The sequence below is a fragment of the Strongylocentrotus purpuratus genome, unplaced genomic scaffold (assembly GCF_000002235.5).
Source record: "Strongylocentrotus purpuratus isolate Spur 01 unplaced genomic scaffold, Spur_5.0 spur5_scaffold_9, whole genome shotgun sequence".
In the NCBI taxonomy this organism is placed as follows: domain Eukaryota; kingdom Metazoa; phylum Echinodermata; class Echinoidea; order Camarodonta; family Strongylocentrotidae; genus Strongylocentrotus; species Strongylocentrotus purpuratus.
This window is the reverse complement of record NW_022145615.1, coordinates 6,461,579-6,479,290: the sequence shown is the minus strand read 5'-3', so window position 1 is coordinate 6,479,290 and position 17,712 is coordinate 6,461,579. Positions and strand designations below refer to the sequence as shown.

The 17,712-nt window shown below is 39.9% G+C and overlaps 2 protein-coding genes across 2 annotated transcripts; both read left to right on the top strand.

The window, feature by feature from the left end:
- The first annotated feature begins 5,910 nt into the window (after window positions 1-5,910).
- On the top strand, window positions 5,911-15,220 carry LOC115920673. Its single transcript, XM_030977052.1, has 3 exons — window positions 5,911-6,036; window positions 6,828-7,872; window positions 15,216-15,220. The coding sequence occupies exons 1-3, from the start codon at window positions 5,911-5,913 to the stop codon at window positions 15,218-15,220; spliced, it is 1,176 nt and encodes a 391-aa protein (XP_030832912.1).
- Window positions 9,991-17,102, top strand: LOC105441468. The gene is made up of 2 exons (XM_030977046.1): window positions 9,991-10,416; window positions 15,216-17,102. The coding sequence occupies exon 2, from the start codon at window positions 15,480-15,482 to the stop codon at window positions 17,100-17,102; it is 1,623 nt and encodes a 540-aa protein (XP_030832906.1). The 5' UTR covers window positions 9,991-10,416; window positions 15,216-15,479.
- Window positions 17,103-17,712: the final 610 nt, after the last annotated feature.

The window sequence follows — 17,712 nt, the reverse complement described above, 5'->3', positions numbered from 1 at the left end:
TATATATTATATATACACAGGTTCTGTTAGCAATCTTATTTCGCCTATGTCAACATTTTTGGTAACAAATTATATACCACGTAATTTGTGCAGCCATACATACATGATATAGAAGCAAAGTAACAGCATAAGTATCGTAATCTTCTCGACAGAGACGTTCAGACAAGTTCGGTTTATAAACGACAAAACAATTTTGATTGCAATGTTTAAAAATTATTATAACGGATAAACATAATGAATAAAGCCAGGTAAAAATGACCTTATTGTGTTTTTCAAACTTAGTCAAAAGTCTACTAGTAATTAGATGAGCGTGAAAGTGTGTGAGTCTGGATGTGGGAGAAAACAAGAGTGAGGCAACGATTTGGAGTGACAAAGACTAATATTTTAAACTCAAGAAGAAATACAAAAAATCTTATCATAGTTATATTGACTTTCTCTCTCTCTCCCTCTCTTTCTCTCTCTCTCTTTCTCTCTCTCTTTCTATCTTCCCCTGTTTCTCTCTCTTACGTAGTTGCGAGCTTGTGTGCGCGTAAGTATGTGCGTGTGAGTGTGTGAATGTATGCGTGCGTGCGTGTGAGTGTATGTATGTGTGTTTAAGGATGATTTCTAGATATACCTGCTATAAAAAAAAGCTTTGAATTGGCAACTCAATCTAAGTTAAGGGTACTTTTTCTTGAAAAATGTATTCCGTCACTTTTAGCAATTCTCCTTTCTAATTTAACTACATCCAATAAATAACTAATTTTTTTTTGTGGAGGAGGAAGGGAATGGTTTATATCAACAAATGTGTAAATACCTTCCTCGCCGTGTCATCACGTAACCTTTGAAAAAAATAAATGCAGCCAAGTTTCCTGATTTTATTGAAGAAAATATTGAAATGTATGGATATAATAATTGGCCTATATCAATTTAGGCTATCAAATTATGGATGCGTGCGTGTCATTGACTAAAAAATCACTATGGTCTCTGCCTTCACAAAGTTGAGCCAATTATTCTTAACAAATCATGCAACATCTATTATCTTAGTTTTAGTTTTAATATCAGTTTTCGTAATCAATATCTCAGGACAGGCATTTCACAATGATTCTGACAAAGTGAAGAAAAAACACGCAAAAGGTTAATTGGGTATGCTGAGACCCGAAACACCTTTGTATATTTTAATCAATCATGCAGTTCTTACAGATCGAGGTTCTTACTTCTGCCTGTGTGCCCTTATAGAAGAGTGACTAATTTGCCAACTGGTGTGATAGAGTCTGCATTATTCACTATTCTTCTCGGCAGGCCACTATTACATTTTGTTTCATGTTTGAGCGAGTAAACGCGAACTATGAAATAAGATGCGGGTCCATTAAATTTCAGTATGAAAAGGAGGAGGAGGAGGAATGGAAGAAAGAGAAGGCGGAGGAGAAGTGAAGAATAAGAGGAATAAAAAAAGGAGAAAGCTCATTTTAGTATATTAAGTTCTAAAACAAGAAAACGAAGATCAAATCAGGTATCTCATAACACAATCAATTCTCAGTGGAATATCTTGGTACTTAAGCGCCCGGGGCGAGCAATGAAATTGCGCACCCACTCCCTCACAAACTTGTTTTGGTTTCATTATATAAATATTCGAGGGAACAAAGCGAGCGAGTAAAATAAGGACACTTTCATTGTAGAAAAGATGTTACTTCTTCATCTAATACATGATGCCCGTATATGAGTGTTTTCAGGAATCCCGTTACGTAGAATCTTTAAACCTCCAACATTTGTTCTTGTTATTATTCATGCATATATGTTTTTGATACAGAAAATAATACCAAACCAATGCAAAATATCATTTTTTATTTATTTCTGTTTTGCGAGAAAAGTAAAGTAAGCGAGCATAAATGAAAATTTATATTATATGTTATTTCATCTTGAAATTTCACTAGCTTAGATATATGAGATGAGGGTTGATCGAATATTGGAACTTTATAAATCCTCTGGGGGAGCCCCTGTCCCTCTCCTTCAACTCCCCCACCTTCCACCTTGTTCGTTTTTTTTTTTTTTTTTTTTTTTTTTTTTTTTTTTTTTTTTTTACTGCAACAGAGCAGTGGAGTTGCAAATGTTGCGCCTTTCTTTTCAATTCTTCTTTTCTTTTTCTCTTGGTTAAAATAATCAAAGAAATTATCTAACAGAAAGTATTCTTACAAACTCCGAACCTTCCAAAATATCATGTATATATATTGAGACGAGACTAAGCTATATATATATATATTTTTTTAAGCGGGGGGGGGGGGGGGGGGCACATCGACCAAGCCTTAGAAAATTTCCCATCTAACACCCTGATAATCTCGTTTCTAATACAACTTACCCTTCGTACATACTCCTTAAGATCCTGGCTTTTACTCCTTTTCTTCCCTTTCTATTTTTTTCGTTTCTTGCGCCTCCTCACTGCTGCGTTTTTTTCGCCCCCCCCCCTTCTACGGCCACCCATAGCATGTGCCCCTGTCCCCCTTTCAACTAGTACACAACTGAGTTCATTCTAATTACTAATATTTGAAATCGAGATCATCTTTATGAGGATTACCGTGTCATAGGGTAATTATTCAAAACACATAACATATCATTCTTTCCCAGAACTAAACCACAGTCAAGTTCATTTATCACTAGAGAAAAAATTACTGCTTCTACATTGTCACCACATAATTGTTTTTTCAGTTTCCATGTGGTGTTCCCAATTTATCTTCATATACAGTAGTTGTATAACGTAAATTTTTTGTATTCTCTTATGTCTCATTGGAACGTTGGTAACTTGGGCCTCTCCATGTTGAAGCGAGGAGCCTGAGGCCGGTTCGACTCTGCTTGAACAACAATTCTCTGGGAGCTCTCCTCATCTCTCTCTGTTGGTTGTTGAGGCTCTTGCGACGAAGACATCTGAGAGACATAATCCTTCTCTCGGATCTGGAGCTTGCAGAAACAATTCTGGCACTCATCAAGCCATAGCTCCTCCTTGTTGAATTCTTCATCGTTCTCAATCTTCTCTGTATAGGCCTCGTGTTTGGATTGGAGGTCTACGTAAGCCTGGTTGGCTTGTTTGAAAGCTTCAGATGAGAGATTCTGTGACTTTGTGAATCTCATACGCAGAAGTTTCAATACCTTGAAGGAGGTAGATAGAGCTGAGGATATGAACAATAGTCACATGTTAGCCATCATTCATAAGAAGCTCTATGTCACAGATCGACAGATGTGGTTCCGAAAGCAAGGAGAAGGAACAACGACGACATTAGAGGCACTGTTGAAGTGGACGGAGATTGAGTTGAGAGCAAGGATAAGATCATCTGCTCCAGTGAGGAATGATGCAGCCTCTAAGTCTAGATCCGCTGTTAGTCAGGTCACAGCATTTGAGGAACCAATGTAAGACTTTCCTTGATAAGTCTACAGCGGAGAGATTGGAGTTGGTAAAGAGCAGCCGAGCTTGTTATAGCTGTTTGAAGCAAGCCGGTAGAGAGCATCGAATGGCTACTTGCAAGAAAAGGAGACGGTGTCCAGAGACATACAAGGGGCAACCATGCAAGTTCTTTCATCATCCACTGTTACATCCCAGCATTGACAACAATGCAGTGGGAGTAGCCCTTGTAAGAGGAACGGAAGCCATGCTACCCGTCATCAGGGCAAGGTTCACCGGTTCAGAGCTAAAGAGCCAAGGAAACGTGCTGTTAGATTCAGGGGCCCAGATCAGCATCATCCGCCAAGGGCTCGCTGAAGACTTGGGACTGACAGGAAAGAGCATCAGTATCACAGTAACCAAGGTGGGTTGTGTAAAGGAATTTGTGACGACATCCTTGTATAGATTGCCAGTCAGCTCAGTAGATGGGAAGACAATCCATAAGATATTAGCAGTGGGGTTACCGTGCATCAATGATGACATCGAGGAGGTGAACACTGCTAATCTTGCCCGTCAAGTAGGCCTCAACCCCAGAGAGTTACGTAGAGGTAGTGGGTCTATAGATCTTCTGATAGGAATTGACCACGCTATGATGCACGCAGGTGAAACGAGACAACGAGGTAACTTCATCTTTAGGAAGTTACCACTTGGATGGGTAGTGTTTGGAGCATCTAAGCTGAACCAGCAGTATCTTAATAGAGTGCTCAACGTGCAACTGAGTCCAGCAACTGACTAATTATCAGCATTTTGGACTACAGAGTCGATGGGAGTTGATGTGGGTTGTCATTGTGAAGCCGAAGGATGACTAAAGTAGAGAAAGATGAACATGATCTTATCTGGAACTCTGCCAAGAAAGTGGGTAAGCAGTGGCTTGTCCCTTACCCATGGAAGGATAACCCAGAGAAGCTGCCCGACAACAGAGTGCAAGCAGAGAGAATGCTTCAGGCGACAGAGAAAAGGCTTGCAAAGAACCCGCAGCATGCTGAAGTTTATAAACAGCAGATATGCAAGAGATGGTCGAGATGGGGTTTTCGAGAAAGCTGACCGATGAAGAGAAGAAGAGGCATGATGGGCCTGTCCATTACATTGGTCATCATGCGGTTGTCATGCCGGAAAAGAGAGCACACCAGTGTGAATTGTGTTTAACTCATCAGCAGTTTTCAAGGGACAGTGTTTGAACAACTACTGGTTCAGAGGGCCAGACTTATTACAGAGTCTGTTCGGAGTACTTCTTCGCTTCAGAGAACACAGAATTGCGATATGCGCCGACATATCCAAGATGTACCACCGAGTACTGATTCCAGAATCCGATCAGCACGTCCATCGGTACTTGTGGAGAGGATTAGATTCACATAGAGAACCGGATGTGTACGTGAAAACTGTAGTCACGTTTGGAGATAAGCAATGGCCCAGATAGCTCTGAGGAGGGCAGCAGTAGAGGGAGAGTCTCAACATCCTAAGGCAGTAGAAGTACTGAAACGTGACACGTACATGGACGACATATGTACCTCAGTAAGAACGACAGAGGAGGCGAAAGATCTTGTCAAGGACATAGATGAGGTGCTAGCTGAGGGAGGCTTCAAGGTGAAGGGTTGGCTATCCAACGAACAGCTGAAAGATGAGACTTCTCAGATGAAAACCAACGTTCTTGAGAATCTGAGTGAGGAGAAGGTTCCGGGGATGGTATGGAACCAAAACACAGATGAGTTTTCATACAGAGTGAAAAGAAGTATGATCCCAGATCTTCCAAACGAACAGAAGGGCACCACCAGCAAATGGACAAAGAGACGGATACTAAGCCAGATTGCAAAGATCTTAGATCCCATAGGATTTGCTTCAGCATTAGATGGAGAACTTAGATGGAGTGTCCTTCCAGAGATGCTTGACACCACCCGGTGCAATGAGACGACCTACAACCGTGTATGCAGTCTGCGTACAGACAGTTCCATTCAACAGAGACTGCCCTCATCAAAGTCTACAATGATCTGCTACTGGCTGTCGATAGAGGGCTAGAGGCTGTTCTGGTTTTGCTTGATTTCTCGGCTGCTTTTGAAACCATAGATCATGCCAAATTGATGTGTCGTCTGCGTCATGATTATGGATTTGATGGAAAGGTACTGCAGTGGCTTGCTTCTTACCTGGAGGACCGTCATCAAGTTATTGTTGTCAACAGAGTTCCTTCTAAAGCATTCCCACTCCCCTGGGGTGTCCCCCAATGATCCGTTCTAGGACCTCTGCTCTTTTCACTGTACACGGGTCCGCTCAGTGAGGTCATCCATGCTCATGATGGCGTCATGCATATGATGTATGCCGACGATACGCAACTGTACATAGTGCTCAAGCAAAGTGATGCTTCCAGTTGCATTTCCAAGCTCAGCAGATGCGTCAGTGACGTGAAAAGCTGGTCCTGCGGCAATAATCTTGTGTTCAACGGCACAAAAACAGAAGTTATGCATATAACTTCCATGTTTCGCAATTCCAGTGTGCTACCTGATCTTGACATGGATGGCACAACAATCACTCTTTCCCAATCTGCCAAGGATCTGGGAGTCACGGTGGACAACGTGCTAAATGTGAACCAGCATATACGCAACGTGTGTCGTATCGCAGCTTTCGGGATCCACAAAGTTGGAAAACTGCGAAAATTTCTGGATCAAAGTTCTACTCATCGTCTTGTTAATGCCCTTGTAACTTCCCACCTTGATTACTGTAATGGACTATTAATCAATCTCCCTAGCTCTCATTTAGCCCCTCTTCAACATATTCAGAACACAGCAGCACGCCTCATCACACGTACAAGAAAACATGAACACATCACACCGATCATTCGTTCACTACACTGGCTCCCCCTCCAACAACGTATCAAATTCAAGATTCTCATGCTGACATACAAGGCTTTTCACAAACTTGCTCCCTCATATCTCTCGGCACTCATCACTCCTAAAACTCGTACTTCATCTATGCGTCTCAGATCGTCATCCACAGCACATCTTCATCTTGCTCCAGGCCCTCGCACCCACACCCGCTATGGAAATCGTGCCTTTTCTGTCTGTGCCCCCCAACTTTGGAACAATCTTCCCCATGAAATACGCGAGTCCCCAACCTTAGAGACATTCAAAAGTAAACTTAAGAGTTATCTGTTTAATATGTAATGTAATGTAATCATATTTTGTTTGTTTAACTATAAAGCTTTATGTAAATATTAACTATTATTATTGTATTATTGTTATTAAGAATTTGTTATTATAATTATGTATCATGTTTTATATTCTTGTAATTTGTAAGTTAACATTACTTTCATTTTATTTTTTGTTAAGCGCTTAGAAACTTTGTATTAAGCGCTATATAAATGTAATTTATTATTATTATTATTATTATTATTATAACATTATGTGTATTTTGTGACGCATCTGAAGAGGCGTTTGGAGCGTGTGTTTACATTCGCTGGGAGTTAGAGGATGGCAGCTATGATGTTAGGTCTGTGACGGCTAAATCTAGAGTAGCACCACTAAAGAAGTTGACGCTGCCGAGATTGGAGCTACAAGCTGCAGTGGTTGCTGTTAGACTCGATGCAACCATCAGAGATGAGACCACATTAGAGTTAAGAGAGACAGTGTTCATGACAGATAGCATGATAGTGCTTGCATGGGTTCGAAGTCAGGCGATAACTTTTAAGCCCTTTGTGTCAGCTAGAGTAGGAGAAATCCAAAGCAAGTCGAATCCCCAACAGTGGAGACATGTGAGTGGAGCAGAAAACCCAGCTGACGACATTTCGAGAGGTGTTACAGTAGAGAAGTTAGAGAGGTGTAGATGTGGTCCTCAATTTCTAAGATCGCCTGAGGAGGAGTGGCCACAGAGTGAGACGAAACCTGAGATTTCGTCAATGGACAGTGAAAGGCGTAAAGTTCAACAAGTGTCGAATGTAGTATTGGCATCAGACTGCATCGACTGTGAAAGAATTTCCAGCTGGAAAAAACTGGTAAGAGTCACTGCATATGTGCAGAGATTTACCCACAACATGAAGGCGAGGGTAAGATCAGGAGATGAGAGAGAGAAAGTGACGGTCGGACCACTTACAGCAGCTGAGCTAGGTGATGCAGAGATGTACTGGGTCAGAGAGGCTCAGAAACGGCTACATGACAGACTGAAGAAGGGGGAGTTCAAGACTCTAACCCCCTACAAAGAGAATGGAATCATCAGAGTTGGAGGTAGAGTTGGAGAAGGAGTGATTTCGTATGACAGCAGGCATCCTGTGTTACTACCTCATCATTATCGCATCTCTACGCTCATCACTAAGCATGTCCATGAATTGGGGCATGATGGAGTTGCGACAACGGCAGCGAAAGTGAGAAGCAACTACTGGGTGATTGGCATACATAGGCTTGCCAAGACTATCAAGCACAGGTGCGTGATGTGTCGTAAGATGCAGCACAAGGTCGAGTCGCAGTTTATACCAGAGATACGTATGACACCGTTTTCGCCTCCATTCCTGTACATTTCGTGCGATTACTTTGGGCCGTACAGCGTGAAGGTGGGGCGGAATAAGGTCGCTCAAGTGCGTAGCCAGGGTGACTTACAGAGCGCGCGTAGCGCGCTCCCTAGGGGGGAGGGTGCAGGGACGGGGGAGTTTCCCCCCTCCTGCGCGAAGCGCGAAAGCTTTGAGGTTTCATCAAATTATAAGAGAAAGAAGACGATTCGTTGGACCGTTCTCGACTCTTAATCCTTATCTAAATTCAGTTTCTGTTGACGTTTCATTAGAGAAAGAAGACGATTCGTTGTACCGTCCTCGACTCTTAATCCTTTTTTGTATCAAGTTCCCCTTCCTCCGCGGAAGCTCGAAGTTTTATTAGATTATTAAAGAAAGAAGAAGATTTGTTGTACCATTCTCGATCGACTCTTAATCCTTGTCTGAATTCAGTTCCCCCCCTCCCCTCTCGCGGAAGCTTTGACGTTTCATAAATTATTAGAGAAAGAAGACGATTTGTTGTACCGTTCTCGACTCTTAATCCAAATCTGAATTCAGTTCCCCCCCTCCCCTCCCGCGCGAAGCGCGGAAGCTTAGACGTTTCATTAAATTATTAGAGAAAAAAAACGATTCGGTGTACCGTTCTCGACTCTTAATCCTTTTTCTTCCTACGTCCTCTTCCTTTCTTCTTTTTTTTCTCTCTTTTTTTTTTTTTTTTGGCCGGCGTTTTTTTTTTGGGGGGGGGGGGGGGGAGGAGGGGGGGGGGGCGACTGCCCCCACCGCCCCCTGGCTACGCGCCAGAGGTCGCTAAGCACTATAGAGTGATCTTCACGTGTCTTAACACAAGAGCGGTACACCTTGACCTAGCGGTAGATGTTTCTACAATGGAGTTTCTTCAGGTTCTACGTAGGTTTTTCGCGTTTAGAGGTCAACCGAAGGTCATCCTGAGCGATAATGGTACACAATTCGTGGGAGCGGTACGTGAGCTACGTGAGATGGTAAAGGGATGGGATAGCGATCTACTACGCGAGTTTTGTGCGGAGAAAGGTGTAGAGTGGAGGTTTACAACCCCTTCAGCTCCTCATCAGAATGGATGTGCTGAAGCACTTGTGAAGAGTAGTAAGTCCGCATTAAAGAAAGCTATAGGTGATCAGGTCCTCACTCCTTTTGAGTTATATACCTGTTTGTTAGAAGTAGTAAACCTCGCCAATCAGCGTCCAATAGGGAGGGTACCGAATGACCCCGACGATGGTAGTTATCTCTGTCCCAATGATGTTTTGTTAGGGAGAGCATCCGGTAGGGTACCCCAGGGTCTGTTCAGAGAAACGAAGAATCCGCGACATAGAGTCGAATTAGTGCGACGAATCGTCGACTCATTCTGGAAGGCATGGAATCGCGATGTATTTCCACTCTTAGTACCGCGAAAGAAGTGGAATGTTGACAGACGTAATCCTCGCGTAGATGACATAGTTATATTGTCAGATCAGAACGCTCTTCGAGGAAAATGGACATTAGGGAGAATTGTTGAAGTTTTTCCTGGAACTGATAATAAGATCAGAAACGTGACAGTAAAGACGGCAAATTCTGAGTATAGAAGGCCAATAAACAAAGTGGTCGTATTATATCCAGCAGAAGGATACGAAGAGTAGATTGAACAGAAATATGTCTGTCTATAGTACTCACAGAATAACAAATTTATTCACTTTCTATGTTCTTGTTCAAAATCAACTTTTTTCAGCTTTAAGAAGTTAGATGATAACAAAGCTTTGTCGGTGCAACTTTCAATTTTTGCTATTGTTACAAGGGAATTGACTTTTGGCACAGTTTACACTGAGAACAAAATTCAACAATTTGAAATTATGTACAACGTTTAGTACATTTTGAATATATTTTTTGTTGAGATTTTGAGTGATATTTGCCATTTATTAGCAAATTCAGCAAAGAAAGTTTGCAGAGAAAAGTTGATTTTTATGATATATGTATACAGGAAGCAAGCTGGTATGGAACATCCATTTGATATCTTTTGACAGGAAATGTAAATTTGTGTATTTTCATGCAACAATTGTTTTTCAGGTTCATGCAGGCTTGCAGATACCTATTCATTTGCCTTGCTAATAGTTTGGATGGTAATTTAGACTGTTAAAGTGTTAATTAAGCAGAGTGAGAAGAAGTATTTTTCACAACTTAGTTATGAGTCATTTACAGATTTTGGAGTAAAAAACTGAAGAAAGTATTTTGTTCTATTTTTAATGAGAAACATTGCGTACTTTTATGAAAATGAGGTCAATTTTATTGTTGCCCTCATTGGGGGGAGGTTGTTTCAGCGAAACATGAAAGTTATTTGCTTTTTCTAAGATTTTTGCAAGATACCGTATTGACCCTGACCTACTTCTAGGGTCATGTAAGTGTATACGTTGCAGAGCACATTTTTCCACGGATGTGATCTGACATATCATTTCAGACGCTTATTTAGAGGCCAGAATTCCAGGTTTAGGAAAATGGCAACGGTATTTCAGAGTCGCTAGCAATTTCCGCAAAAGAAGTGAGTAAAGCTTGGATAAGATATTATGAAGTGTATGATAATGAATTGGTGGAAATTAATGATTATTTGGTGTCACATTCGAGTACGAAGATGTGTTAGTAATGTGCATGTTAATCTCAAATTAAAAACCTATAGCGCCTGGCAGGCAGCTGACTGTGCTCCCAATGTTTCTGTTGATATTGCCTTCTCTTGGACTGAGAGAGGCAGTTTGATCACTATTGGATACAGCACCATCTAGACATTTTCTGTGGATTCTTATGATACTTACTTGTTGTAGAAAGCAGATATTTTTTAACACTCTACACTGGATTATAGCGTGCAGCCATCTTCATGCCCTGAGTACATGGGCTTGCCCAGCATAGCACCATTCAGCAAATTCACTCAGCCATGTAGACAATGGACTATACAATTGACTGGTGCAGGATAAAAGGACCAGTTTCAATGTGTTCTATACAGCATACAGCATGAAGCCAGTGGTGAGCATTTTTCTGGCGCGTTTGTTATGCATATATATGAATGAAGGCCACCTACCTGTATGTTCTCTGCACCTAAACTTGTTCATCACAAATATTTGTCTACACGTATTTTGTACTACAGTAACAGTAATTCGACTCTTCAGCTTGAGCTCCTACGATGCGGATACATAAGCCCGAATCCAGGCCCCACGTTTTCTACTGAGAGCAATCGTTTATATCCTCTTTCTCAATTGTATGCCTTACAAAACTCGTGTAAATCAACAACTCACCTGCCCCACACAACATGGGAAATCATCAAAGATCTAGGCATTCAACAGAAACCTTTTCATCATCGCGGCAAACGAGCGGGAAAGGGAAAAGTTACGATATATAGAAAGCAGGACCCAATTCGTCTTTTTAATCCAGCTCAGGATAATGCATATTGTGATTTTCAACATAAAATACCAGTCATTACCAGACTCAGGAAAAAATAGCAGCATAAAGATAAAGTACAGGTTAATTTCTACAATCTTCATCGAATTACAAAGGAGAGATGTGTAAATACAGGTTTCAATTTGCCTAAAGTTCTTTTGTCTAATCCAAGATCAATTAATAACAAATTGGATGAGCTTGAAATCATCGTGAGAGATCATGCTGTTGATATAGTAGCTTTGACGGAGACATGGGAAGTGAAAGACTCACCTCTTGAGCTGTTAAACCTAGATGGGTTTGCCACCTTCTCCAGGCCTCGTGAAAAACGACAAGGAGGTGGAGTAGCATTGTTTGCTAAGCACATATTTCATCCTCGTTTATTGACTGATATTTATGTACCAGATGATATTGAAGTAATATGGGTTATCTTAAGACCCCCACATTTACCGAGGAAAATCTCTTGTATTATTCTGTGTGTACTCTATTTTCCTCCAAAAAGTTCTAACGGGGCGGACTATGTTGACCATGTAATTTCGACAATTGATTTATTACTTGTAAAATATCCTGACGCGGGGATAACCGTACTTGGTGATTTTAATGATCTAAGTTTTCAAGAAATTTTAAGAGACGATAGCTTTAGACAAGTAGTCAACAAACCAACTAGGGGATGTAATATTCTTGATAAGATTTTTACAAACTTTTCTGAATTTTATGCAAATATTTCAATTCTTCCTCCAATTGGTAGAAGCGATTACAATTGTATTATTTGGCATTCAACTATTGGTTCAAAAATACTACTAATAAAAAGACCAGGATTGTTCGTCCTTTGAAGGACAGTGGATTACGATTATTTGGTCAATGGTTGACTGCACAAACTTGGGAAGAAGTATTTTTTAGATACCTCTGACTAATCATTAACATGTAATAGGTTAATTGACACCATTAAATATCACCTTGACCTATACTTACCTTCGCGCGAAGTGAAAGTGAGTATTACTGACAAACCTTGGGTAACTCCAATTATCAAATCACTTATTTGTGACCGACAAAAAGCTTTTAAAAAAGGAAACGATACTCTTTGGAGGCATTTAAGAAATAAAGATGCTCAAGCTATTTCTGTTGCAAAAAGAATTATCACAATACTCTTATTAAAAAGGAAAAGTTGAATAATCCTTCAGCCTGGTATAGGCATATAAAGATACTTACAAATGGTAACCAGGACCATATTCCGATAATTATTCCTGGTATTGATGTTCAAAGTCCGCAGTATCCTAAACAAGCAGCTAATGCAATTAATGATTTTTTTTTGGTGTCTATTGCTTCTGATCTTTTTCCTTTAAACAGGAAATGTTTACCAGCCTTTTTACCTTCTCAGTGTGAAAGTCCAGAGATTAGTTGTTGGGCAGTTTATTGTAAACTGCGTAAAATGCAGTTACATAAAGCATCTGTTAGAGACGATCTTCCTATTCGCATAATTAGAGAATTTGCATGTGAATTAAGTGTACCGGTTACTAGGATCCTTAATATATCTTTAGACAAGGAGTTGTCCCTTCACAGTGGAGATCCGCTCAAGTAACTCCTATTCCAAAATCGCACCCACCTTGTATTAATAATCTGCGTCCTATAGCTTTGACTTCACATTTTTCTAAGTTAGCTGAATCTTTTATGGCTCAATGGTTATTGAAAGATATTGAGAAACTCATTGATATACATCAATTCGGTAACAGACCAGGGTTATCTACTACACATTATCTCGTTGGCCTTTTACATCATCTTTATAAACATGCAGAAAACAACAGGTCTATATCAACTATTGTATGTACAGATTTTAAAAAGGCTTTTGATCGCTTGGATCACAACATTCTAATTGAAAAAGTGGTTAATATGCACATAAGACCTTGGATAATAAGTTGGATCATAAGTTTTTTAGAATGTCGTAAACAAAGTACATTATATAATGGAACTCCGTCTGATATTAAATTTTGTCATTCCGGTGTTCCCCAAGGGACACGCCTTGGCCCAATTCTGTTTTCAATTATGGTTAATGATTTATGTGAAAATATTCCTATACGGGTCATTCCATGTCAAATCACCCAAAAATCTGAAAATCTTTTGATTTTGATGAAACTTAGTGTACTTCTTCAGTGTGATCTCACAGCGCCAAATCCCAAATTTTAGGTCAATTGGGTAAGGGGTTTGGGAGATACGGCCAACCAAATTTTGAGACTTTTGCAAAAATGGGGGTGGCGGGCCTACCTTTGAACACTTGTATCTCGGGACCTAATGGGTCAATCTTCACAAAATGTGTATTGTTGGAAAGAGTATTCAATAAGGATTCCAAATATGCCACCATTTTGAAAATTCGTACATGTTGGGGTACTTTGACCTCTTGACCTAAGATTTGACCTTGAAATTGACCTTGTGGATCACGTGACCTTGACAACATTTTTCATAAAATGTAATCTCTGACATGTTCACTTAAACGACAAAACTTAAAGTTGACATACTCAATAAAAGTTGAAGAAAAAAAAATTGTTTTATTTTGTACTTTTATCGTTATTGCAGGTGTACTAAGTGCTTGTCTCCTCCCCTCAGCAGGCTGTTTAAAATGTACCTATTTTAATCTTTTTACCATGCTTGTATTGACTTTTATAGGACATTTGTAAATTATTACAGCTGTATTTCTGGAAACTTGTGCAATGTGTTAATGGATTTTAGCTACAGAATCGAAGTCTTATTTGTGATATTGCGAGTTTTTTACATGTATATATTTAAAAGTGTTATCTATTGTGCCGAACGTGTAAACATGAATATTCCAGCCAAGGCTGTCCTTCATGTAAAATTGTATTTGTATATGAATCATGTTTCTGCTCCAATAAAAACCATTTTGGAATTGAATTGAATTGAATTGTATAGAAGTGTGCAGCGTAATGTGTACGTTTACATTGAAAGTATGTGCGGTATTTAGTTAGTGTTTAATTCACACATTTATAAGGGGGGATTTTGTGCATTTGAAATCACCTACTAATAATGACATTTGTCAGAGGTTGATTTAAGGTTGTTTTAGTTGACAAATATTGGTATTGACATATGAAATAAGTGTCAGATAGATAAGAGTTATGAAAGAAAAAGACTGAAATAAAGTCAGGTTTTTGGAATTTATAATGAAAGTTTCAATGAATCTAAATAAGAATGACAAGATTGACATACTTTGAGTAAGATGGGATTTATTTATTAAGCATATATTTAAAGGTAGTGTTGACTAAGAATTTATCTAGGCTGGGGACCTTGGTTACTTGGGCTTTTATGAGAGCAGTATTTCAGTCAAGATATGTTATTTTGACATAGAGATTAAAGGGATCGTTTAACAATGTTAAATCTGAGATACACGGCCCTACGTGTTATCAGTCTCTGTGATATGGTGTAATATTGAAGCCCTGAAAAAAATCGCGCTTCAAAATGATCAAGAAGTGCCTCAATAAAAGTAAAAATCTTTGAGTGACCGGTTTTACCATACTCGTTTTCCACAATAGACTGTAGTGTTATGAAAACCGTCAGGCGAACGGTTTTCAAAATTTGTAATTCCAATCATAAATATCTTGATAATCAGACAGGCGATCGGCTTGTAAAAGTCATGGGGTTCCTGACTGACCTAAAGGTTTATAATTATCATTGCATCATGAACTAAATCCAGAATTTTGTCTCAGAGTCTGAGACAAAGTTACCGGATCCCTTTAATGGGGGTTTAGGCCTTTTAGAGAGTTTTTGGATATAGTCTAGAGTCAAGACTATGAATGCTATTTAAGGCTTTTGATTATACATTACCGGATAAATGCATACTGATTTAGTGCAGTACATTTTATGTGTTATAGACATGTATACTGAGGATGCTTATTTTTATTCTACTTTCAGGTTGAATAAAATTGCTCAACTGGCATATCGTTGAGTTCATATACAACCAAGCGGAAACCTAGCCCTGTCTTCATTTTGAGCGTACCAATTACCTTGCGGGGATGTCACCACGAATTATCACGAAACTTGTGGAGAAAAGACGGGTATTTTGTCTATTCAAGTTCGGTATTCCTTGGTCAATTTTCCGTGACGGTTTCTTGACATAAATTCAATTTGCAGAAAAAAACTCTCTGTTATCTCACTTGAAATGCTTTGTCTAAACGAATGTTGATGAAAATGCTTTGGAAAATTTGGGCAATGTGCATGGTGACATTATTTGCACTGATGTCGGTATTTTGTGACCGTTCCCAAGTTGCAGCGGTCCAACAGTGTGGGACACGTGGGGGACACTATAGGGAAAATTTGACCCTCAACGTGAAACTTGGTGAAACAGCTGTGTTGCCATGCACGTTGGAAACGATTTTAGAGAGAAATCAACAGATTAATTGGAGAAGAGGAAGTGGCGACAGTCTGGTCAAATGCACAACACCATATATCTGCACGTATTATCGGCCGCATGATTCACGTTTTCATATTGTGACAGACTATGAGAAGGAGTTTAAACTAAATATCACAAATGCTCAGCTTGATGACACATCTACTTATTATTGCGATTTGTACATAAAGAGTTCGCATTCATGTGAGGCTTCTAAGGTATCATTAAACGTGACTGAACAGTACGTTAGTCCAGTAAATGAATCATCAACTGTTTCAATAATCAGTTCAACAGCCATCTCTGAAATGATTACTACAAATCTTCCGAACGAATACTCATCGACGCCAATTTCAGGGAAACGTCATGAGACGTTTATTTATCTCACAATGTTCATAGCAACACTTCTCATTTTAATGTTGTTTGCTGCAATTTGTTGTTGTCTGTTGGTGAAGAAGTTCGAAATCCATTTACGACCAAGAAACAGTAGCAGCAGATGTGTTAACACTGATGAAAGCAATGTGCTTGAGATGACTCGCCGGTCCTCTGTACTACCTGCAATACCAACGGTACCGAGTCCGTCGAAAGACACTGCGATGCCATCAGATCAGCCCAGGGGAAATTGCAACTCGAGTTCAAAGCCAAGTTTTGAGAGCCACCTCGGTCATCCACAAAAACCGGATGCAGACATCCAACGTCAAACAAGCTCTGATCACTCTGGAGATCTCACTAGTCAAGGAAAGATGATACAGACATATTCTCAATTTGATGAGAAAATTCCTACCGATTCTGGGCATTGCGTCTCTTTACCAAAGTTCGGTTCCGAAGAATCATGCTCAGGAGAATGTCAGTCTGGTTTAGTACCGATCATTTCCCCGCTAAAAGTTACGAGAACATACTTTTCTACATCGCCTAAACTTCCTTTAGAATCCACTGCAAAGACTGCCCGGGAATCAGACGGCAGTATTTCGATATCGAACGGCACCAATGATACGCCAAGCCTGTGCGTCAACCATTTAAACAAGAGGAATAACGATGTGTATACTCATCCTGTTGACGATGAAGAGCATACATATTTAGATATGAACGGCCAAGGTCCTCCGGTTCCTCCAATGAACCCTCACAAAATGTTACCAAGTATATCCTCGACAACAACGCACGAACACGATGCTGTGCAACCTGAACCGGCTCTTGCCGAGTCTGCAACATCCCAATCCAGTCCAATCTCAATGGATGGGCATACCTGGCACAACTTCGAAGGGGACAGGACAAGAAGGGCTCCAGCTGAAAACTTCAGAAAGTACATCCAATCCCGTCTTTCTTTCTCGATTAGACACGGGCATCGAGAAACAAGAGCTCGACCGGATATCGTTGACTTTCCATCACATCCTCCACTTCCTACAAGCATCAAGTAGAAAAGTGAACTATGCCCCATCTAAACAATGATGATCTAATTATTGTGAACAACCTAGCCAAGCTTTTCACCCCCTGATGTTCCAGACCGCATCTTAATATGTCTGATCATATAATTTGATACTAGCTATTTCAAGAGCTTACATGACAACAAAATGAAGTGAGTTGATCCATTTCATGCATTTGCTGTCTCCTTACGAGCTGAAGTATATGACACATACTAACATTCGGGACGTCAATGGCCAACAAATTATATTGGACCAGCCCATGTCTAATTAAAAATTACAATAAGCTGGTATGAATACGAACATATCCATGTAAATTGCTGGTGTAGGTTTTAACATAATATAATTTACTGCTCTTTGTACTCAGAAGAAATAATTGTATAGCTCATTCAAAACAACTTATAACTACTTGTTTCTCTTTAAAATCTCAAAACTATTTGTTGGGCTTTTTCCCCTCCCAACTGTCAAGACTATTATCAACTTCTGTTCAAACTGATGGCATCAGTTCCGTAAATCCTTGTTATATCATATTCAGCTTATGCTTTCCTACCATTTATGTCGCTTCATTATGTTTGCATGTATTTGTTCCTTATTTATCTATTTCATT

Coding starts and splice junctions, on each gene's coding strand:
- LOC115920673 (XM_030977052.1), top strand. CDS start 5,911: ATGGATGGCACAACAATCACTCTTTCCCAATCTGCCAAGGATCTGGGA. Junction 6,037..6,827: donor CAGCTTTCGGGATCCACAAA/GTTGGAAAACTG, acceptor GCATCTGAAGAG/GCGTTTGGAGCGTGTGTTTA.
- LOC105441468 (XM_030977046.1), top strand. CDS start 15,480: ATGTTGATGAAAATGCTTTGGAAAATTTGGGCAATGTGCATGGTGACA.